The sequence below is a fragment of the Pogona vitticeps genome, chromosome 7 (genome assembly GCF_051106095.1).
Source record: "Pogona vitticeps strain Pit_001003342236 chromosome 7, PviZW2.1, whole genome shotgun sequence".
NCBI classification, from domain to species: Eukaryota; Metazoa; Chordata; class Lepidosauria; order Squamata; family Agamidae; genus Pogona; species Pogona vitticeps.
The window spans coordinates 24,775,802-24,799,207 of record NC_135789.1 but is presented as its reverse complement, the minus strand read 5'-3'; the positions used below and the strand labels follow the sequence as shown (position 1 = coordinate 24,799,207).

Genomic DNA, 23,406 nt, shown 5'->3' with positions numbered 1-23,406 from the left:
AAAGGAGGCTGCGAGACACCGAGATAAGTTGTTCAAAATATACTTTATTTAAGTCTCTTAGGGAAAAGGTATACGGGAATCCCTAATAAAGAAACATAACATCTAAACCATATTACATACCATATAATTGAGCAAAATAAGCAACAGCAGTCAAGGTAATGCCGATAAGTAGGCAAACTCAAAAGGTTCTGCCTTGCTCGTAGCTTCGCACCGTCCGAGGGAGGGTGTGGAGATAGAAGGTGAAACAGACTACATTTATAAGGCTAATTAATCACAGGGAACACATGAGGTCCCTTTCAAGGTTATCCATTAAAGAGAAAGACATGTTACATATTGAATATTACAACAGTAGGAACCATACTGGAAAGACTCACAGTATAGCTGAAAATAAAGTCAGTCAGAGCATGTATCAGAGGAAGAAATATTCCACATCAGAGATGTCACTGCCCTCTCCGGCTCTGAAACACTGCAGAGCAGACCACAGCAGGAAGGGAAAGCAAGGAGAAAACTCCAGGTACTTTGAGCCAAAACATATGCTCTGAGAAACCCTTTTCTAGAAGGAGTGCTCCCTCGGGTGGTGAAAATGGTATAACTGGAAAACATAGTTGGAAAAAGAAAAGGTCATGTGGATTATCCCTGATGGAATAATCCATGCCTAATTCTAGAGCCACACATAAACCAACGAAGAAATGTACAGGAAATAATTCAAGCTATTTTTGTCTGTTTGCAGTGACACACACACCTCTGGATCAGCTTCGGGGTACACAGGAGGGCTGCCAGGTTGCAGGATGGGGGGAAATAAGTCCCAGTTCTGTTGGTGCCGCCCCACCCATGGCATCACTGGGTTTTGGCTTGGGTCTCAAGGGCACTAGGCTGGGGATCATGGGACCAGTAGTCCAGCATGGCTGGACAGCCCTCAATGAGGGCAGGCCGGTTCAAAGATACACTGCCTTCCCTCCGGGCCATACAAACCTACACAATGCAGTTCTACACAACTGGACCTAAGGCTCCTGACCTCATGAAATGAAGGTACCCCTTCCCCCTCTATGTGGTTCACCCAATTTTGTGGATGCTTCAGCCACCCCACCCCACCCCCCAAAAAAACCCGACTGGATGGCTCCCATACTTGAAACAAAAGACCTCTTCAGTGAAGGGAACATTTACAGGCTGTGATTGCCCTTCCCCCGACACATCGCTCTGTACATGGTCTGGGACGCTTCCTATCATCATCATCAGAGCGACACGCTAGCCTCAAAAGGACTATCGTAGAACAAAGCCTTCTTTTATTCTTTCTCGAACTAAGATTCCATGTGAAACTCTCAGGTGTGTGCATGTTTGGCCTGGATCAGGTGAAGAACTTTTCAGAGGCTAGTCTTTCAGAGGGTTGCCATAAGTCAGATGCAACTCGGCAGCATGGAATAACCACCGAGGGTCATTTAGTTCAGCCCCCCTTCCAGGGTCTCTGCAGCAAACAAACAGTAGGTGTGTCGAGCTGGAATAGAACCCCAGGGGCATCTAGTCCACCCCTACCAATCTGGTTACGCCCTCGTTCCCCTCACACATGATCAAGAGTGTCGTGTGGATCCTGTCTTCCAGAACAGCCAAATCGGCTGGCATGCAAGGTTTTTGTGTGTGAAATAAATAAATGCACAAATAAATAAATAAATGAGGTGTCATTTAAGGCTGTAATGTCAGGTTTCGTGGCTGGGGGTTGCCCGAGGGTGGCGAAATTCGGAAGGTGCCAACATTTGCTGCTAGAAGGGAGAAGACCTTCCCAACCTCTACATGCAAGAGCCTGGAATAAGTCTCTTTCTTTGGGGTTGGGGTGGAATCGAGAGAAGGTACCTAGATTTGAGACATCAGGGCAGCGGGGTTGTGGAGCAGTGGCCTCGGAGTGGCTTTGGGCCAGAGTGTTAGTGAGATGCCCCCCCTCCCCGGTGATGCTTGAAGCTTGGACAGACAGACATCCGGTGGGGTTCAGATTGTGTAGGCTGGTGGCTTCCTTTCCCCGCTTGAACCTTGGGGTGGGATCTCCGATGGAGGTCTCCTTAGAGTAAGGAGAGGTGCACCCCGAACAAAACTCAAAGCTCTCTGTGATTTTCCTCTGCCTCTTCTGCCACGGCTGCCTCTGACTTCTTCCCCTGCTCAGATAAAAGATCTCTTGAAAGAAGACTGCAAAGAAGCAGAACTGGTTCCATTCCTCGGTGGCTGCCCAGCTCAGGAGCCGGAAGAAGACACCAAAAAACACCGAATCCTGGAGCGTCCAGAGGCTGAGATGACCAGCATGGCCGCTAGGACCCACCCTGAAGAGAAGGATCAGAAGGCGTTCCATCGCCCCAGGCCGTTGGACTTGAAGGAGCGGCATATTGCTCCTCTGCCACCTTCCAGTCCCTCCCGGCCGAGAAGCCCCTGGGGCCGGCTGGACCCCTATGAGTCTGACAAGGACAATAAAGACTACGCTGGTATTGCGTACCTTCCAAATCAGATCCACTGGAAATCAGTGAAGAAAGGCTTTGAATTCACCCTTCTGGTGGCAGGTAAATATTCAGGCAGGGGTTGTGTGGAAAGGGTGGGGGTGGGTGGGGGTCTCCCATTTCTTTTCTTTTCATCTGCAGGAATATTAAAACTGGGACAGGCAGAACTGAGAGTTCCTGCCGAAACCAGCCATCAAGCTGCGTGCGTCCTCCTGTTTAGAGCGAGAGTCTCTCAGAGAGGAGGGCGCAGAGAGGAAAAGAAGGGGGTTTGGTCGTGTTTGATTTCCAATTGAGGTCTGATTTTACAAATCAGCGCATTGCCAACCCCTTTTTTAACCTCGTGTGCCCATGAATTTCTGGAAGCAGAGAGCAGGGTTGTTGTGCTTAATCGCCTCCGGTGACTCAAGCTCCTTGCCAGGCAACCACATGGGGGGACTGTCGGAAGGAGGTACATTCTGCAGAGCTGGAATTAAGGCGAGCTGCCTGGGGCTTAGCCCCACGGTGCTGATATTTACAGAGTTCGAACATTTAGTGATGGAATGGTGTAAACCCACCCACCCTGGGTCTCTACTGCCTCCAGCGGATCTTCCGGGGGCAGACGGAAACCTAAGCTGGGTGGGCTCTATGCAGATCCAAGCACAGCTGTTGCACAGTCCCACTAAACCACCTCTCCCTGTTCCATCATCCTCTGTGCATCTGCCAAGCTCATGTGCCCCAGGCTTAACCCGTAGGGCAGCAAAATTCAAGGTCCCCAAACGGTTAGGGGGAGATTTGACAGTCTCTCTGCTTCTTTCAGTGAAATCTGGATCCTTAGTCTGGATGGGGGCTGAGGGTGAGACACTCCGGGCTCTTTCCAAATGTTTCACCTTGGCACTCCTTCAAGGCCAAGCTCTGCTCAGATCCTGTGTGCTTGTCCAAATCCGCAGTTCCTCCCGCAAAAAAACTCTCTGGGCCCATCATCTTAACTGGGGATGGTGGGGAGCTAGAATCTGGCTGGGTCTAATCCTGCTTTCTCGCTGTGTGCAGTGCCAGTTCCAACTCGCTGGTAGTTATAGTCTTGGTAGAAGAAGGAAGTGGTTTCGATATACTCCACCAAACCCTACTCCCTCTTTTGTGCTTCCTTCGATAAAATCTTTTCTCTCTCTTACCCCCCCTCCCCCCGCCGGAGTAACCTATGCATTGAATGCCGTTGATGGCTTCCTTCTCCTGATTTCTCTTCCCAGGAGAAAGTGGTCTGGGGAAATCCACGCTTGTCAATAGCCTCTTCCTTACAGATCTATACAAAGACCGGAAATTGCTAAATCCTGAAGGTAAGCTTGACTCCTGAACCCCTTTTCCCTCCACCGCCAACCCGGGTTCAAACCGTTATCTTTCTGCTCACTTATGTGGCTTCCCGGCTTATGGGAACACCGGGAATTTATGATCTCCAGGAGGTTCCCCCCCGTTAACAGCCCAACGGTTCAGTCTTGCAAACTCTATGTTGTGGCTTCCTTTATTGGGTCGTGGCTGCTCCAGAACAGGCAGGTTCTGTTGAGCCTTCCTTCAAAACAGCCGTTATCTCCCCCTCCCTGCCACCGATTCCATCTGTTTAGCCTTCTCGGTGGGCTTGTGTGGCTGCTCCTCGCTCCGGCTCGTGGCGGGGTGATTTCTACCCGTTCACCCTGCTTTCTCTTCCGCCAGTGGAGAACCCGGCTCACTGCGACTTTGTCAAGCTGCGCACCATGCTGATACGGACCCACATGCAGGACCTGAAAGACGTGACGCGGGAGACGCATTACGAGAACTACCGGGCCCAGTGCATCCAAAGTATGACCCGGATGGTGGTCAAGGAGCGGAACCGCAAGTAAGTTGGTGGCCGTGAGATTCGCGCACGCGCGTGTGGAACGGCAGAGAGCAGGGAGCTGGTTCCGTGGTCATTGGCGTGGCCAGAAAACGTGGATGTTGTGCGCTTCCCCCCACCTTCCGTAACATTGTTCTATCCCCCTCCTTGCTTTAACAGGCATGAAGAGGAAAGACAGAAAATGTAGTCTTAGCCAAACTGCTTTCAACTCCCACATTTTCCCCCTCCTCAAATGACTATTTAAAGGCCTTCAAAGCAAGACAGGAATTGACGGCTGCCACTGCCTGAAAACTGTTTTGCTAAGAAAATAAATTATACCCGTTGGAAGCCCTTGTTTCCTTGACCTCTGCTTGTTTTGTCAAAGAGAGCCGCCAGGGTTTTGCTGAGGCATTTTGAGGAAGGAGGGAACTCCAGAGAAGAAGGAGAGTTAAGGTTTGCTGGGGGTCAAACGTGGCACCCCAATAGCAACACTATGGGGTGGCAGGAAGACCATAGAGAACGGGTTGTCTCCCTCTTTGGAGATGAGGGGTCTGGTTCCTTTTTTTATTTTTTGGTTGACTGAGGGATGACTCTGGGATTGCTAAAACTCAAGCGATCTCATGTCAGGTGCACAAACGTCCTCCTGTCGTTGCTAGATCTTGCATAGAAGTAAGGACAAATTGGTCTTCCTATTTTGGGGTGGAAAGAACAGGAGTGACTAAATATAAGAGAGACGAAAACAGACCGATTCGCTCCCCCTGGATTTGGGGCCTCGAGAGGCTTCGGTTTCTTTATTTCCTCCTCATCCCGATCGCACCTCCACTTCCTTTCCCGAGAGCTGCGTCCTGTACACAATTTGGAAAGAGTGCTCCAGATCTCACAGGTTAAAACCACGACTTCCGTGTTAAGGGGAGGCTGAGCCTAACCGATGCACCGGCAGAATAATTCTTTGGAAGTTTTGAATGCAGCTTTTGAAACTTGTACATTTTTAAAAGCATCAGATGTCGTCTGCTAGTTTATGGCAGAAGGGACGTCTTCAAGGTTAAGATGCCTTATTTCAAAGTTTTGGTTTTGCCCCATCCTATCCCTCGACATGGTTTAAAAAAAGCAGGGACAGGGACATACATGCTCGGGGGGGGGCTTTCTCCTCTGTGGCCTTAAATCTGTGTCTCCCTTCCCTTGTTTTGCTTCCCGCTACGCCCCTTGGGGGGCCAAAGGAGAGACCCCTCATCCTTGCGACTGTGTTGCAGTGACTGCTCCATGGAGTGAGCCACTCGGGTCCCTACTCCCTCGGGCGCTCGGACGGCTGTGCCAGGCTCGGAATGGCTGCAGATCCACACGGTTTTCCCCCTGCCAGGCTGAGGTGGTGCTCGGGTCAACCTGCATTCCCCCCCCCGCCTCCAAACGGCATCTCTCTGGTTTTCCATGCATGTATATAAAAGCTTTTTCTTTCCAACCACCCGGTCGTCTCCGTCCCTTCCATTCATATCAGGGTGGGGAGGGGGGAGGGAAGGGGTACGTAGGGAGGCCAGCGCACCCCCACTTTTCACACGAGGGCTTCTGCGGAGGGTCGGGCAGGTGGGGGCCAGTCAGATAAAAACCCAACGGGTTTGTTCACCCGGGCGGAAGGGCAGTGGGGCCGACTGCCACTAGGGAAGGAGTTGCCGCTTGCGTTCCTTGTGGTGCGCCGAGTCTTGCAGCTGGCACTTGGCAAGGCATGCAAGCGAGGATTTCTTCAGTAGGGACTCTCCCTTCCGAGACCCTGGGCTCCCGGGAAGTCCGGAGAGGCTCTCTTGGGAAAGAAGATCCGAGATTTGCACCCACTCCTGCTCCTCATCTTGACCTCCCTGAGGCTTTGAAGAAATTGACCAATCCTGCTCACACCTCGTTGTGACCGATTTTTTTAAAGAAAAACTGTTTGGGGAGCCCCAAGCCACGCAGAATTGGCTCTCATCTCCCTTAAAGGGTCCAAGGGAGGAAAACCGAAATTTTGACGTTGAAAGCCAATCCTGGAGGTCCAGCGTTTTGTCCTTCTCCACCGGCTGATTTAGGACCTCATGTTGGCAGACGCTTTCCTGATGCCCAGGGCTGGGGTTCATGGGGCGGGTGTCTCCTATGGGGCATGACTGGAGGTTAGACAGAGCAGACCCAAAGGGAGTTTAAAGACCGTTGGGGTTTTGAGAGCGGGTTTTCGTGCGCCACTTAGAAGCAAAGCAGCTGGCGAGGAAGTGGAGGGCGAGTGGGTGGGGCAGCTCCCAGTTCTTCAGCCGATGGGACAGCTTCTGGAAGTCTTTTCATGTACATAAAGGATCCTAAATTAAGCATAGTCTGGGTGACTTTGTGTAACATCTGATTATGTAGTCCAGCCACCAAGACTTCTCCTGTACATAAAGGATGCTGAATTAAGGCATAGTCTAGGTGACTTTGTTTAACACCTAAATACTCAACAGAAGGGAAGTGCTAATTTCCACTCTCTTGTACAGTACATGAAAGGGACTCAGGTATGATGTGGTGCGTTTTTGGTTTGAGTCTGTGGAAAACTAGCACTTCAGAGAAAAGCAATTCCCAAAAAACGTGCTTTTCTCTCTCTCAAGTTTTCTCCCAAACTTAAAATTCTTCCTCTCTCTTCTCTTTTACTATCCTTGCTCATTCACTGCTATTTTATGCCTATTGGAAATATTGACTATTGAGCATTGCTTAGTACTAGGAATAAAATACATCAGGACATTATTAGTAAAAGCTTTGAAAAGCTTTGTGCTTCTGTGGTTTTTGGGAAGAGAGGACAAGAAAAAATAACACAGGTAGCTCTTAGAGGCGGAAAGGTGCTCAGCATCGCTTCTCCCCCCCCCCGCCATCCACCCTCCCTCCTCCCGGTTTTCACCCTACTCCTTCCAAGCCGACAAGTCCAGCCCTGAGATTTCCCGGCACTTCACAAAATCACGCGGATACTGATTCTTCTTGAAAACATCCCTCGGCACCTCCTTGATGCGTGTGTTGTCACAAATGATGCGGGGAAATGAGATGCGGCTCAGCGCTCGGCGTTGTTGGGGGGTGAACACCCCAGGGTTTTCCCACCAGAACCTGTTAAAAATAAGGGGAAGACAAGAAGGAAGGTAAACCGACATGGGTCACATTTCGGTGTCACACTAAGCCATAGTTTCTGTTAATGGTGGTTTGTTGCTTTAGCCATGAATTCCCCCACAGCTGAGAAAACATCAAGGCCATCCTTGTTGGCCATGATCCTGTTAGTCATCAGGAGGCAGAGCTTCACGCCTGAGAAAAATCAGACCTTAGATCCATGAAACAAAAGCTAATTTTTATAAATTACAGGAAGTGAGACAAGCGCCTTCCATGGCAATCGCACACAATCTGCCCATAAGGTGTCCCCACTTTTCAGGATGGCTTTGCTTTAACCCATGGTTCCTAAGCTTGGGTAACCCAGATGTTATTGGACTACAATTCCCACAAGCCTTCACTACTAGCTGCGCTGCTCATGGTTTCTGGGAGTTGCAGTCCAAGAACACCTGGATTACTCAAGCTTGGGAACCACTGCTGGGCTTAACAAGGTCCAAAATCCCCCTCCCAGGTGGTACAGCCCCAGGATTCTGGGTCTTGTAGTTTGAAAAAAAATACTTCTGCAAGATCTGGGCCAACCAGATTGCTGAAAGGAGGCAAGGCTTCTCACTACTGGCACACAGAGAGAGCATGTAGAGCAAAACCTTAGGAAGTGCCAACGCTACCTGTCTCCATCGCGAACTTTGCGGAACTGGGTCCCGAGGAGACACGCCAGGAGCGGGCCGACCCGGCCGTTGGGAACAAAAGGTTCTGCCATGCTCCCGATCCAGATGTCGATGTTCTCAGGGGTCCCGTACAGGTCCATGAACTTCTTGGCCAGTTCTGAGTTGCCCATCACGGTGGCCAGCTCGGCTTCGTCGCTGGGTGCCGAGAGGCCACAGAAACGCCTCCAGGCGTTGTACCCTAAGCAGGAACAGAAAGCAGGAGTAGTAAAGCCGTCCCTTTGGGGGAGGTTCAAGACCCAGGAGAGTCAGGGAGGTGGGTATCAGGGAAGAACACAGGATTCTATGAAACCACTTTATACTGAGTAGGACTCTTGATTTGTTTAATCTAGTATGGCCGGATCTGACCGGAAGCTACAGTTCTTTTCTTTCTAAGTTCCCTGGGAGCTGCAAAGCATTAGGGGACTGGTAGTTTTTCTGAGAGGCATCCTTTTCACTGGCTCATGAACAGAGAGACTAGTAAAGGTAAAGGTAAAGGTTCCCCTTGACAATTTTTGTTCAGTCGTGTCCGACTCTAGGGGGCGGCGCTCATCCCGCTCTTCAAGCCATAGAGCCAGCGTTTGTCCGAAGACAATCTTTCCGTGGTCACATGGTCAGTGTGATTTAGACACGGAACGCTGTTTACCTTCCCACCGAGATGGTCCCTATTTATCTACTCGCATTTGCATGCTTTCGAACTGCTAGTTTGGCGGGAGCTGGGACAAGAACGGGCGCTCACTCCGTCGCGTGGATTCGATCTTATGACTGCTTGGTCTTCTGACCCTGCAGCACAGGCTTCTGCGGTTTAGCCCACAGCGCCACCACGTCCCCAACAGAGAGACTACCGTCCCCTAATTCTTTACAGCTGCCATTGACTTTAGGAAGCTCCAAGCATGTCCTTCTCTATGATTTAATGCCCGTCACGGCAGAGAGAGAGTCTTGACCAAAAAAAAAGCAGTTATGTATCCTGAAACTCCTCTGAGGACCTGGATTATTATTAATTGTTGCCAGAATTCTATCTACTTGCTGAATTCTAGTAGCTGTAATGAAAAAAAAACCCAAAATCCCATGCCTTATGATCATGTCAGGTGATGCAAAATGTCCTTTTCTGCAGAAAACAACAAATCCTGTGGGGTTTTATTATTTTAAAAAGGAGAAAATCCAGGCCCAGGAAGAAGTCTCAGGATCAACATCAGCATTATAGAGAACACTTGATTGAAAGAGTAAACTCCTTAAGTGCTGAAGGGCATACGGTTGTCACCGGAAAAATAAACTTCCTGAACCTTCTTGTACTTTGCAAATTGGCTTGCTCTGTTTTCTTGTGGGTCCCCAAGGGATGTTAACAAGGGTTTTATTTCCAAATCTGATTACTTAGACCCAAAGGTCTGCTAGAATCACGTCTCTAAAACACTAACATGACTCCACCTAGAATGACAGGTTGTCTATCATGTATTGTTTTAGCTCTCTGCAAGGCGTGTTTCCTTTTGGGTGGGCTGAAGCCGCTTCAGGAAGAGATGGAAGGAAACAGGAAGGCGCCCTGCGAGAGGAATATCCACCTCGCCTGGCTTACCTGGCAGGCCGTGGTCTCTCCCCCGCTGGAGATTCAGAGCGGCCAGATCAAGGCCCATGATTTCCACCTGCTCAAAGAGCCGGTCTTGAAGCTCTTTCACCATCATCTGGTTCTGTCTCATGAGCTTGGAGTCGTCAGTCAGGAAGCCACGGAGAAGAGGGTCGATCCCGCCTGGAACACAAAGATACCAGGCTGAGGTGGTCCAGCCACTGCTACTGGAACTATTTTTTAAAATTAAAAGCTCTCTTTCGAGAGAGGAAGAAATCAGCTGGTTTTGAACTACAAGGCCCATAATCCCCTAGCTAGCCGCCGCACACACACCCTTAACAGTCTGGCTCAAGCGTCTTGGCTTAAACTCACCAGCCCACTCCACCTCTGTACGTGGATCGGGGAGCAGGCACTCTCGTGTCCTGGGCAAACGGTGGCCAGTCACGCAAGTTCATGGCAGCGGTGAACTCACCCTCGGGTTTTTGTCCGAACTTTACGAGAGCTGGGCAAAAGTGCTGGACTTTTGGAGAAGCGTTCAGCACCCTGGATAGCTCCGGTGGACTTCATATGATAAACTTATGGGAATGGGCATTCTCTGTGGATCACCCCAAGTGCTGCCCCCGTGAGAGCCTCCCCTTGCAGGGAGACGTACATACCTTCCATCACAATTCTCCACGAAGCGCAGAAAGTGAGGTGAAGAGGGGCATAGGAGTATGGGTTCAAGGGCTGGAAGTTCTCGTCCAGCCGGGGCACCAGGGGCGGGACAGAACCGTGTCCGAATCGGAAAGCCAAAGAGAAAACGTTCGACACCGTGGGGTCCACAGATTCGTTGTAGCCTCGATACAGAGGCAGCTGATGGTTTATTTCGTTGCCCAGGGTGAGAGGCAGATAGTCCCGGTACGTAATGATCTGAAACAAAGCCAAGCTCGTCTAAGCCCTAAAGAATCCAACACGGATTTGTTTTTCTTTTAACTAATCTTTCCACGGCTGTCCTGTGACAGAAGCGGTTCCGACCACTCTGGAATCGATGATGCATCAGGTATAACGCGGTGGCAATACAGCAGCTGTGAGGTAAGGCAGTGCTGGCCAATGTTGGAGCATGTGTGTGGGTTTGAACAACAAATCCCAGAACCCCCTGCCTGGGGGAGAGAGAGGATGGGGGTTGTAATCCCCAAGTAACCTGGGTGTGTGTTAACGGGCACTCTAAATTGTGATGGGAATTCCCTGAACATAGAAATGAAGATTAAGCTACATTCTGCTGCTCTGTTTCTTTGCTGCTCATTTAATATTTTCTTATTTATTTACTTTAAATATCCGTGCCTTGCTTTTCTCCTAAAAAGGACCCAAGGCCATTAATAGTGTTTAGAAAATAGCATTAAAAGCTCAGAACAACAGATTTGAAAAAGAATTCAGTGAATGTTATTGTTCTATCAAGTCGGAACTGATTGTAGCGAACCTAATAGGGTTTTCAAGGTAAATGGGATATTTTAAGGAGTTGTTTTATCAGTTCCATGCCCTCAGTGAGTTTCCATAGCTGAACTAGGATTCAAACTCAGGACTCCTGAGTCCTCGGCCATTGCTGTATCCACTACACTACAAGACTAATAAAACACAGGCGTCAGAAACAACAAACATCCTATTTTTCCCCCCAATACAGGACCAAGGTGGGTCATCACCTAAATGAAAAGCAGATTCGGTTAAGGTTGCAAGAGTATTATAAGCCTATTTGGTGTGAAAAGCTTGCAATGAACCAAAACAAATTTAAAAACATAAGGAAAAACACACAGTGTAACACCAGCCCTTTTAGAGCAACCCAGAGCAAACCAGGTGAACTGCCCAAGGTATGCCGAACCACAGGTTTGGACCCCGAAGCAGAGAAGCCCGTTACCTGAGTCTGCGCCCCGACAATTTTCCGAGCTTCTTGGTAGAGCCTCTCGCCATCCCAGTGAGGATTCAGATTCCTCAACTCAGCCGCCAACCGGTTGTGTTCCCGGACAAACAGGGTGTGAATGGCCGACAGCCCCAGGTTTTCGGTGACCCGTTTGTCTCCTGGAAAAAATTCAAGATATGGCAGACATTCCCACATGGAGCGCTTGGAATAAAAAGGGGGGGAACCGTATCCAGGCCACTCGTAATAAAGCTGGGAAAGAATGGGATCTCTTAACCCTTGGGACTCCGAGTCCCAGAAGCCACCATCAGCTTCTGGGACTCGGGGGCGATGGGGGTTGTAGTCCCTAATGATCTGGAGGGTCTGAGATGCAGAAATGATTCTGAAATTGTTAATAATCTACATCATTTGTTCTGCTCTAGCTCGTCAAGAGCAGCTAACAAGAACTGGGTCAAAGAAATCTAAAATGTGCAATTTATCAACAATTCTCCTTTGGGAGAATTACACACAGGTGTGTCTCTCTGGCTCAGGCGTACCTGCTTGAAAACACGGGATGTTGGCGGTTTTGTTCGTGTAGAGACACAAGCTCCGGGTTTTGTTCTCAAAAGGTAGAAGCCCTAAGCCGGCGTCCGTGAAGTTCTGGTTGAGCGCCATTAAACCCAGAGGGTTGCTGAGGTTTCGGAGGTTTTTCGCCAACGGCTCTTCGCTGCCGTAGACCATGCTGGCATCTATGAAGGAGGTGATGGCATTCAGCTGCTCACGGATCAAGGTGGTGGGATTACACACCGGGGCACTCCGGATGAAGGGCATGCAAAGGCCAGAGGAAATCCGTGGGTCTCCATGAGGGATCTGTACAAGAAGAAGAAAAAAACACCAGTCCCTGAATCAAAACCTCTAGGGATCGGTGCCTACACCGTCAATCAGGGTGGATAACTTCTAGGTGTCTGGGGAGGCGCACCTGGCCATCCTTGGAACTTGGGAGGGGTGCAACAGCCATCCTGTGCTGCCCATTTCAAAATAATTCTTTTTAAAAAAAAAAAAACTTTTTTGCGGAAAAGGCTATTTGGTGCCCTCTAGTGGCTAAAAGTAGTTTTCTTTAAAGATTTAAAAAATTAAAAATGGGGGTAGTGTTATTAGAAGAGGGGGCCATACAAGGTAAGATTTTCCTCCATGCTCTCCTTCCTGAGGTCAGAAAGGGACTTTCTGAGCAGAAATAAATACATTAGTAAATTTTTTAAAACTCTGTTTTTTTTTTAAGAGGTAAGATTGCTGGGTGGAGGAAGCTTGGGTGGATCCATGAACCCGTTTCATCTGGAGCTGTTTCGGAAAGCATGACGGCAGATTTGGACAAACCTCCGAATTGTTTGTTCTGTGCCATGAAGCCACATGCAACTCTGCGGTGAGTTTCCAGGACTGAGCAGGGATTCGAACCCGAGTCTCCTGAGTCCTAGTCAAATCATCCCAGCCATTCTGTTATTTTTTTTTCTGTGCAGCTACTCTGGCCACCCATGATGAGCCACCGAATTTTGACCCCCCTCATCACCTTGATCGGGAAGCAAGGAGGCGCGTAGTTGCAGCTGGTGTCACAGTGAGCTTCCTTGTTGTCAATGGTGGTGGCGGTCATAGGGGCATGATCCAGGTCGTGGTCCACCCACTGGCCCCAATGCATGAAGGCCAACGAACGCCCCTCGTCGTCCGTGACGTTTTCGTTGGCGGTGGCGATGATATTGTTGGAAACAAGCCGCACCTGCGAGGAGGCCCCCCCCAGAAACACAGAGCACCCATCAACGCTTAAGAAGGAAGCCTTCATGTCCTCTGTCTACATCACTCACACACACACACAATGCAGGAAAGTTACTTTCTCAGGGTCCAACTCCAGTGGCTATGCTGGATGGAGGAAACTGGGGGCAAGAGCTGAGAAAGCGATTTTTCCAAGCTATAGGTTGTTCCTATGGAGCCAGAGGCTGGGAGTTCGAATCCCCCATGGGGCCTGCTTGACAGGGGCTGGACTGGATGACCCTTAGGGTCCCTTCCAGCTCCATCATTCTAAGATCTTTAAGAAGAAATTAGGGATAGAAACTCAGCTTGGGTAGGGTTTATTTTTGCATCGGGGAATGTCTCTTTTCTAAATCTGGGTCTCGTGGGAAAGACTGTGGGACGGTGTTGCGGAGGGACGAGAGGGGTCTCCTTCGGTCCTCTGATGGTGGCCACAAAGCTTTCCACCTTTGTCCACCACCCGGATCCACCCTTGTGGGCAACTTGTGGCCATCAGAGGTGGCCCTAGCTACGGCTCATGGTCCAATATCATCGAAGGGGCTAACAATCCGGATGTCGTTCAGGCTTTTTGACTTTGTCAGCCAACCCCGTCACCCAAGGATAGCGGCTTGGGCGTCGAACCCGAACATTTTGAAATGCTCCTGTATGCGTGACGCCCAGTGCTTGATGTTCTGCGCCCTAAACCCAGGCTCTCACCAGTGGCAAAGGATGTCCATGGTAGAGTTGACCTGGAATAAGCCCTCTTGGAAGAGACATGCCGTCCTCGTATTCAGCCGGAAGCCAGCGGGCATAACCGTGGTTGGACATCCCAAAATGAGGGTTTTTCCTAGCAGTGGGAAGAGAAGCCGGTGATGAAGTTGGGCGGTTTGGGCCGTGTTGAAGTCTTTCCTGATGTTCCGGCCCAACTGGATGAGTCCCCCAGAGGCTGGAACCCCTCCCGATCCGCAAGAAGATTGTTTAGATGAAGGCAACCCTCCTCTCCAAATCCCCCTTTTTCCTGTTCTGTCTTTGGCACGGACCCCTTCCTCCTGCTTCCAAAATGCACGATTACGGCTTGAGTTTGATTCTGTGCTTGCGGGACTGAACAGAGATCATGGTTCCCACATGTACCAGAGATGTCTGCCAATGAAGCTATAAAATCAAGGACCACTACGCTGTGTCTATAAATGGCAATCCTGCAATCTGATGCGGTGCAAGGGATGTGATCAGGATTACTCCTGGGGCTTTTTAGGATGGGTTTGCTCCTCTTCCGGGTGGCCACGCAATGTACAGGCCACGACAAACCAGCCTGTCTCCTATTTTAGCCTCCCCGTCCCTTTTGAGATCCCCATCAGGGGCTACTAGTGTTGCGTGGCGTTGTGTTTCCGTATGGATAGGATCACTCTATTCGGTTCCCCCATGTGGGGTCACTGGGTTTCTAGTGGGAGTCAAGCTGTCGCTTTCACCTTACCCACTGAAAGCTTTAAGCCAGGGTTAGCAGATCAAAAGCGTCCTCCTCGTTTTCCTGAGTCACTTCGGTGTCTTGATCCTTCCTTTTTTTTCCATTTTGGCCCCCTTGCCCAGCCTCGGATTGTAAGCCCCTTGGGGCAGGGGCCCATTTCTTACGCTCAAGGTGACAATCACTGCCCGACGGTGCCACTTCCTAAGCAGAACTATAGACAGGGTTTCATAGCAGGACAACTGCCCACCTGTTGTTACATTGCCCGGTGATCGTCCGATAAGGGCTGTTCTCCGGACAGTCAATGGGCCGGATCGGGTAATCGCAACCGGTGGCCAAGGCGATGGTCTCCTTTTGCTTGGTGTTTAGGACCTCTAAAAGGAAATCAACCAGCAATTAACATCATGGCTCCTTTGCTTTGCTTTTGGGGCCAGTTCCGCTTCGATTTAAAATGTGCCGCTTCGCTCCTGAGATCTCATCGCTCCATTTTGATCCTTAACAACGCCCCTGCAGAGTAGATTCAGCTGTGGAAAACCCCCTGGTGCCGCATCACCTCTGTGAGCCTCGTAGATGAGCACAGATTCAAACGCAGTTCCCCCCAGTCCAGAACTACACCACACTGTCTTTCATCCAGCCCAAAACTCTTAGGGATGTCTTTGAACATCTCCTCTTATAGTAGGACCCCTTGTATTTGCATAGAATTGGTTCAAATTTAATCGGCTAGCCTATAGCATGCGGATGCTGAAACATGCGGAAAATTGCAAACATTTTAAAGAGTGAAAACCCTTTATAGTATGTTCTCTGGCTCCCTCTCATGGCCAGTTCTGGTAACTTCATTTTTATAAATATATTTCGGGGGCAGGGGAGGGTTTCTTTTAATATTTTCAGGCTGTGGATAAGTGGATCAGTGGATACTGAACCTGCGGATAAGAGGGTCCTACTTTATTTCAAAAGACCCCTTTTTTGGAGAAGTGTTTCTCCAAACACGTCCTTTAGGGCACTTCTCTCTCTCTCTGTATCTCTCTGCCTTCCCCCTTCCTAACCATTCTCAAAACTCAATTTCACCATGAATTAGAATAAAATATGAAAGGTGGGGGGTTGTTTATGGGCTCCCTGCCCCCAATAATTCAAGCCTGGGTTCAGCAGGGATTTCTCTTAAGCATGTATTAGCTATGGAAGAGAACCTCCATGTTCAAGAGAAGCCTACCACGGAGTAGCACTTGCTAGGATCAAACCATAGGCAAGCTGTTCCTTGTTGCTGGGGGAAGCCAGCATGGCTAAACAATCCTTTTTGCAATAGGCCGATCCAGCATGGCCTTGCTGCAGCTTCATACTTCTTTCCAAAAGTTTTGTTTCTTTCCAAAACATAACAAGAGGCTAGTCCTCAAGAATCTGCATGAACTTCCTAGGCTTTAAGTTGTCGTCGGATGCCTCTTCTCTGCACGATACCTGTGATGTTGAAGGGTCTCGGCCACTTCTTTTGCAACTTCTTCTTCAGGAGGTCCAGAGAGGCCTCCATGTAACTGCCTGCCCGCATGGCGTGCCTCGTTCCCGCCACCGGCTCCTTTAAATGTTTCAGAAAATCGGACGGGGTGACATGCGTCTTGTTCAGGCCTGCCTTCACTCTGAAAAGAGAAGGGGGCGATGGGACTGCTTGAAAAAACAGTCATAACACATTGCTGAGTTCGTGCAGTACCTTGTCAGTAAAACCAATAACACGGAAACCTCACCACCAGGAGAGGAAACCCTGTCATTCTTCCATTTATTTTTGTAAAGTACTCTGGAAACTTTTATTGTAGTAGCAAACCACTGTTGGAGATAACCTAACAGAGAAAAGCTGGGGAAGATGGAAGGCAGCAGGAAAAAGAGGAAGACCAAATAGAAGATGGAATGATTCCCTTATAAAACCCACAGATGTGCATTTGCAAGAGCTGAATTGAGGGCAAGACACTTTGGAGGTCGCTCATTCATAGGGTTGCTATGGGTCGGGGGCAACCAGATGGCTGGGACAGTGCAAAAATGAAAACAAGAGATAGTGCTGGAAGATGAGACTCCCAAGGCAAGGGCTATTTGATTGCTCACTCACAGGGTCTCCAGAAGTGAGAGATAACTTGATGGCAAACAATAAACAGAGACTAGCAAAACCCATCTGGCTGGGGTTGGCATTTTTGTGGGTAAGCCTGGCAAAGCGTCGCATATTCTGATTCCAGCATTGGTTACTAAAGAAAATAATTGCACAGCTTTGCAAGGTGGGCTGGTGCCATGGTGGGTTTATGGTGGCTTAAAGGTGGTGCGTAAACACAGGAAGGAAGGAAGGAAGGAAGGAAGGAAGGAAGGAAGGAAGGAAGGAAGGAAGGAAGGAAGGAAGGAAGGAAGGAAATGATGATGCAAGGAAGGAAGGAAGGAAGGAAGGAAGGAAGGAAGGAAGGAAGGAAGGAAGGAAGGAAGGAAATGATGATGCAAGGAAGGAAGGAAGGAAGGAAGGAAGGAAGGAAGGAAGGAAGGAAGGAACTGCTTCTTCCCTGCAATTTTGTGCAAAAAGTACTCACTTGTCCCGGGATACTTTGTATGCTTCATCAACCAACTTCCTGGCTTCGTTAACACTATTTAAAAGCTCAGAACCACTCAGCTGTTCCGAGACATCTGCTTCTAAAGAAAAGAGATTATCATGTTCAACCAGTTTCATCCGTGAAAAGCCTCAAATCAGCACAAACAAAGCAAATGCTCCTTCTCCCCGCACCTGGTTCTGCCAGGTACACTGCCTCTAAACCTGGAGGTTTCGTTTTGCCCCCAAAGTAAAGACCTATATAACTACTCCTATGGTTGAGAAACCGGTCCCCTTTGGGGATGTATCCCACCCCCTAGTAAAAATGATTGCACCCCTGGGTGCAATTTTTCATGGCACTCGGTGTGGCCAATTTTCTGCGCCCAGGATTCCCAAAGGACCGCACGGAGAGCCGTAAATGGGGAGAGGGGTGAACCCAAATGGGAAAGAACGTAAAGTCTGTAGAAGACCAAACATATATCGGCATGAAACCTTAAAGCCTGGGTTCTTCAGCCTATAGAAAAAGTTCTGTTGCTATCTCTGAGTGACCCCAGGACTGCCATTTGATCTTTCTGCTTTTCCTCTTGGGGAAAAAAAATCTCTGGGAAGCAGACTGGGGAGGGCAGTCTGCCGGGACTGCAGAAAAAGCCACCGAGTCTGAATGTGAGCCCCATAAGAGAAAAATAAGAGGAATGGAATGGGGGGGGAGGTCTCTTGAAAAAACAAACATCACGTATTTTGTTTTGCAAAAATCCAAGACCACCAGAAAGACAAATGAAGAGGTCCTTAAATCAAGCCTGGATTTTCGCTGGAAGAAAGAAGAAAATATTGAAACTGAGTCTGTCCTACTTTGGGCACCTCACGAGAGGAACGGATTTCCCAGGAAAAGACCATCATGCTTGGAAAGGTGGAAGGCCGCAGGAAATGAGGAAGTCCAAACGTGAGATGGACGGACTCCCTCAAGGAAGTCACAGGCTTGAGTTAAAAAAAAGCTGAGCAGGGCTGTTGGGGACCGGGCATTATGGAGGTCACCCATTCCTATGTAAGACGTCAGAAGTGACGTGATGGCACAAAAACAGTCTATTTAAAAAGTCAGAGCTGTAAAAAGTTAACACGTTCCTTTTGGGCTGGAGATTCTGGCAGTGGTCATCCCCAGACTTAATTCTGTAGACCTAATAAATCCTCCCCCCCCCCCCAGTTTGTTGCCACCCTCTGCCTGTCTAGTGGCATCCTCCTTTTTCTCAAGAGGAAAGATCCTGATTAGAGATGGGGATGAATCAAAAAAATGGCGATTCGTTTTGATCCATTATTTGTCAAGCTTAATGAATCGACGAATGCGAATAAACGAATATTCTTCGATGAAATAATTTGTCAATTCATCTGCACTTTAAATGGCTATAACACTGGCCCCCGATATTCTAGAGACACCAAGTTTACAGGGAAGCCTCCTCAGATGCTTTTCTGCGACTCTTGAAAGTTTGGTGAACATTGGATCATGGACTCTGGAGTTATATAGTCACAAAGAGGACCCCCCCCCCCCAGGAAAGCTCTCCCCTCAGGTATTTAGAGACTCCAGAATCACAACGAATATTATTTCCTTAAAAGAGGATCAGGAAGAAAGCACGGGAGGGCACCCAGCTTTCTCTTACCTTCTGAAGTTTTGGATGCCATCAAGTGGCTGAGTGCCAGCAGAAGACTCAGCGCTGTCAGGATTTGCTTCATCTCTGAAAGACAAGAAGGAGATTTGAGGTTTGTTTAGGGCTGGATTGGCCCACCTTTGGGGGATAACAAGAAAGTTTAACTCTCCCTGCAAGAGTTATTTACAAAAAGCGAAATCAGGATTCATGCAATCTTTCCTTTAAGTGTCTGTGGCAAACTTCTGATTTTTGCTCGAAAGTGACTCAAACAGGATATTCACATAAGCTTTGATCATTGCAGGTCTGCCAAGCTTTATTCTGACCCCTAACAAAGCCCCCGAATGGGTGGAGTATGTTCTTTTTCTAATAAATTCAGACCCAGGCTTTATTCCGTTGAAGAAATATGCATGTTTAAGTCATCATTTTTTTAATGGAAGCGATGTTCAGCCAGATTAAATATTGACACTGTATTTATTATTTGAACGGTAGCAGCAACTCCTTCCGAAATGCGGAAAGGGAGCTGGTGGCTCAGGCGTGGGAACGAAAAAAATGGTGAGAGGCCAAGATGTTGGCTCTCAGGACCATCCCCGAGTCAGCCGTGAAGAAAAGGTAGCCATTTCTGGGACAGGCCATCACTTTAAGATGGAGTGCCCTTTAAAAATAAAAATACTGTAAATCCTCGTAGGGTTTAGTGCCCAAAGTGTCCAAATTTCAGATTTCAAACTGAATTGGTTTGATTCAGATTTCAAACTGAATTGGTTTGATCCAGAGTGGAATGGCCGGGTTTGAGTCTGTACGAAATCAAATTCTTTTTCTTTCTTTCTTTCTTTCTTTCTTTCTTTCTTTCTTTCTTTCTTTCTTTCTTTCTTTCTTTCTTTCTTTCTTTCTTTCTTTCTTTCTTTCTTTCTTTCTTTCTTTCTTTCTTTCTTTCCTTCCTTCCTTCCTTCCTTCCTTCCTTCCTTCCTTTCCTTTCCTTTCCTTTCCTTTCCTTTCCTTTCCTTTCCTTTCCTTTCCTTTCCTTTCCTTTCCTCCCTCCTGAAAAAAAGCAAATTAAGGTGCCTACTAGATGAACCCAAGAATCTAGTTTCTTGAAATTGGCCGGGTTTGCTCCCTGCTTAAGAGCCTACTTCATCTCTACTTTCCGTCCCAAGATCCCTAAAAAAAGAACTGCTAGATAGTTCAGTGGTTTGGTTGGAAGTTTGATTCCCTCCTGGGGCCTCTTTGAGAGGCACTCAAATTGAGGATCCAGAGGGTCCCTTCCAGCTCTGCCATTCTAAGATTATTCAAACTTATCTCCAAGGGAGAGTTTGGCAAAGAAGCAGCCAGAGTTGTCACCAAATAAAAAAGGAAATTAAAATCATGGAAGACATGGGGGCGAAATAGCTCCCGGTTTTTCTCACCCCCCACCCTCTTTCCTCCTCTCGTTCTGCCAAAAATCCCTGTATGAAAGAGAGTTGATCACTCGTTGATCCAGTCAACATCTGTATGGCCCCCATGGTTTGGCTCAGTCGGAGGTCTGCTCCAGATGACCGGAGAGCAGAGGAAAACTGAGGAATGAGGTTCCAGCTTTACCTGCAAAACTCCCCGCTCAAAGAGATCTTTTCTAGGCTAGACGGATCCGATTAAGGAAAACGAAGGAGCTTCCCAAACTTGTGTTGAACGCTCCAACCACCCTTTAATTTCACCCTTCCTTGGTGGTGGATCCATCCATCCATCCCTTCTTGATCTCCCTGCTCAGAAAAGGGTGATAAGCTGCGATGAGCCTCACCTTCTCCTGCCCCGTTCCTGGCTGTGTGGTTTTGTTGAGTAACAACGAGGACTTTTATAACCCATGCTCTTCAAAACTATGGGCAGGTCCTCCACAGGGTGAGAATGGGACAAAGGATTTTTTTTAAGAGCTAAAGATAAGGAGGGGGAGAGAAAAAAGCACCTTGGCGTGGTCTGGGCCAAGAGGAAAATATTTGCTATCTTCTTCCTGGATCAGAGAGAGGATTCTCATTTCCTCCTTCTGTGAGGCTGAAAGGTCATTTTGGTGATACAGTTGAAGCCAAGGTTCTGTCATCGCTCCGATGGCATGAAGACTTTGCTATCAAGGTTGAGTGGAGGGTCGAAGGAGCTTCGAAGAGCGCTAGGCAACAAGGTGGCTTCCAACAGGCGAGCTCCCAAAGGCAATAGAATCAGGTCGGAATGAAAGGCTCCTGAAAAGTTGGGAATTAAATTGTGGGTGGTTTGGTGTCAGCTTTAGAGATAACACAACAAACAGGTGATCTCGCTTTCCCCCAACCTGAGGCAAGAAACCATCTCAACATGTATGGCACGTTTGTTCACCCTAACAAGCCATGGTTTGTTAAACCATGGTTAGTTCCTTAAGCTACCAATGGCACCACAGTTGGCCTGGCAAACAAACCGTAGCTTGTTTTCCCCTCTCTTCTGTTTTTTGTTTGTTTGTTATTTGCTTTCCTTCCCTTTTCGCCAGCTCCTCGTTCAGCGGCAGAACCAAGCCACAGACAAGCCAAGATGCTGGATTCGGATATAAACCATGTTTGAAACAAATCAGAGTGTGTAGGAACCAAGGAGTTAGAATTTCATCTTATTGTAATGTGTGGATGGAGCTGGTGTCTCAGAGAAGTGACATTAGGATGGGCATGCAGTAGATGGTTATATTTTGGGCCCAAGAAGGTGTAGTAAAGTTACTTTTCAAAAGTAATGCAACGAGAATAATTACAGTTACTCTATTGGTCATGTTTTCTAATGGCTCTCAAATGTAACTTTTAAAGGGTATTATAAACCCTCTTTAGAGAGATTTTGCCAGGATTTATTATCCGTTAAAAGAGAGAGAGAGAGCGAGCGAGAGAGAGAGAAGTAAGAGGAATTAGGGGGGAGAGATCAATGAATGTGCTTAGAAAAAATGTGTTTAATGTGGTTTTTACCCCAGGATGTTAAGCGTTCTTAGATGAAGAGGGTGAGGAAGAAGGATGATGTTAAACGAATAAAGCCCAAGAAATAGTGCAACTGGAGTAAAGAAAATGACAAAATGTCAACGACCACATATGAGAAATAAAAATATACATTGCATTTCAGGTGATCATTTAAGCTTATATATATGGGGGTGAGGGACAAGAAGAGGACCAAAAAAAAAAAAAAAAAGGAAGAAGCAGAGCTTTTTGACTTGGCAAAGGACTTTCCAGAAGTGACATTCCACAGTACAATGATCAGGAAGTTTATTTCAAAAATAAATAAATAAGGGAAACCACCAATGGTGCCATTCAATGGATGGTTATCCTTGTTAATTCTTCAGCCTTGAATCAATATCTCTTCTGCAGCGTTGAAAGAGCAGGGAGGCTCCACCTTTTTAGGGCTCGTCTGGATGGGCCAAACCCACGCCAATGAGCTGGAAGGGAGCCGGGGTACTGACACTCCCCCACAAAAGGACCTTGACCAAACCACTGTGGGGAAAAGCCCTTCTAAAAGACCTGTAGCTGGATGTATGGAAAAGGGGTCCCCCACCCCACCAACACTCTTTTAGAAACCAATGGAAAGTTTTATGAAGCACTTCCAAACAGGACACTCCTGACTCAGAAAGGAGCTCTCAAGAGAAGCGCTGTAGCGCTATAACTCTTCACCCGCAACAAAGCCCGGTTCAAAATAATAACAAGCTTTTCTAAGTGACCCATAAAGAGTAGGAGGCCAGCGACAAGGCACAGATTTGGTGAAACTCGGCCCTTGAGCCGTGTTGAACCTGACAAGGCCCTGAGAGAGTTTCTCTTTCATCCTACCACCCTTGTCTTCTGGTTTTCAAAGGAAATGAACTTATTTGAGGAGTAGAAATTCTTAGAACATTTTTTAAAAAAGATGTGGCAGTCAAACAGATGTGTACTTCCTGGTGTCCCGGTCCAAAACTTCTTGCCAAGGAGAGTCGTTGGTACATAGAGCTTTTCTCAGTTAATGCTCTGTTTCAGGCACACCCAGGGATATATATTTGGGGGGGGTGTTGTATAAACATGGTTCTGCTCCACACAGACGCACAGGTAACCTGCATATGCCACATGGTCCCAAAACAGAAACAGACAGAGGACGATTTCCCAAATTCTGCTGGAGTCCTGAACAAAACCTAATTTGGAGGCAACGAATCATGATACAAGTAGTTATGAATTTACTTTTTAGGCATGGCAACAAACAACTTGGTTAATTAGGTACAACAAATAACCCATAGTTAATTTTAAAAGCTATTTTTAAAGGAACTTCAGTGTCTTGTTTGAACATATATTTTTCAAGTTTTCTGCTATTCTGTTAGCATTGTGGTTATGATTATTACCAGTTTCAACTGGTAAGAGAAGTAATTTTTTGCTTTTGTGTGTGTGTTCTGTGCCGTCAAGTTGGAACCAATTTATAGTGACCCTAATAGTGTTTTCAAGGTAAGTGAGATATTTAAGGATTGGTTTTATCAGTTCCACTCCCCCAGTGGGCTTCCATGGCAGAGCAGAGATTCGAACCC

The 23,406-nt window shown here is 47.9% G+C and overlaps 1 protein-coding gene and 1 long non-coding RNA gene across 4 annotated transcripts; one reads left to right on the top strand and one right to left on the bottom strand.

Annotated features, from left to right (window-relative positions):
* The first annotated feature begins 4,031 nt into the window (after positions 1-4,031).
* Positions 4,032-5,752, top strand: LOC110084539 (uncharacterized). Of its 2 annotated transcripts, none has more exons than XR_013538156.1 (2): positions 4,032-4,317; positions 5,511-5,752. It is a non-coding gene; the product is annotated as an uncharacterized LOC110084539 (long non-coding RNA). The 2 variants fall into 2 exon arrangements; XR_013538155.1 differs by lacking the exon at positions 5,511-5,752 and adding an exon at positions 4,474-4,641.
* A 1,268-nt stretch (positions 5,753-7,020) lies between these two features.
* LOC110084498 (myeloperoxidase) lies at positions 7,021-20,767 on the bottom strand. Of its 2 annotated transcripts, none has more exons than XM_072978359.2 (13): positions 20,680-20,767; positions 18,924-18,998; positions 17,279-17,378; positions 16,179-16,354; positions 14,980-15,103; positions 13,988-14,117; positions 13,059-13,262; positions 12,052-12,364; positions 11,516-11,676; positions 10,284-10,536; positions 9,640-9,810; positions 8,034-8,271; positions 7,021-7,374 (listed from the first exon to the last, which is right to left on the bottom strand). In XM_072978359.2, the coding sequence occupies exons 2-13, from the start codon at positions 18,994-18,996 to the stop codon at positions 7,176-7,178; spliced, it is 2,142 nt and encodes a 713-aa protein (XP_072834460.2). In that variant the 5' UTR covers positions 18,997-18,998; positions 20,680-20,767; the 3' UTR covers positions 7,021-7,175. The 2 variants fall into 2 exon arrangements, with proteins under 2 accessions (XP_072834460.2, XP_072834461.2); XM_072978360.2 differs by lacking the exon at positions 20,680-20,767 and adding an exon at positions 20,484-20,641.
* Positions 20,768-23,406: the final 2,639 nt, after the last annotated feature.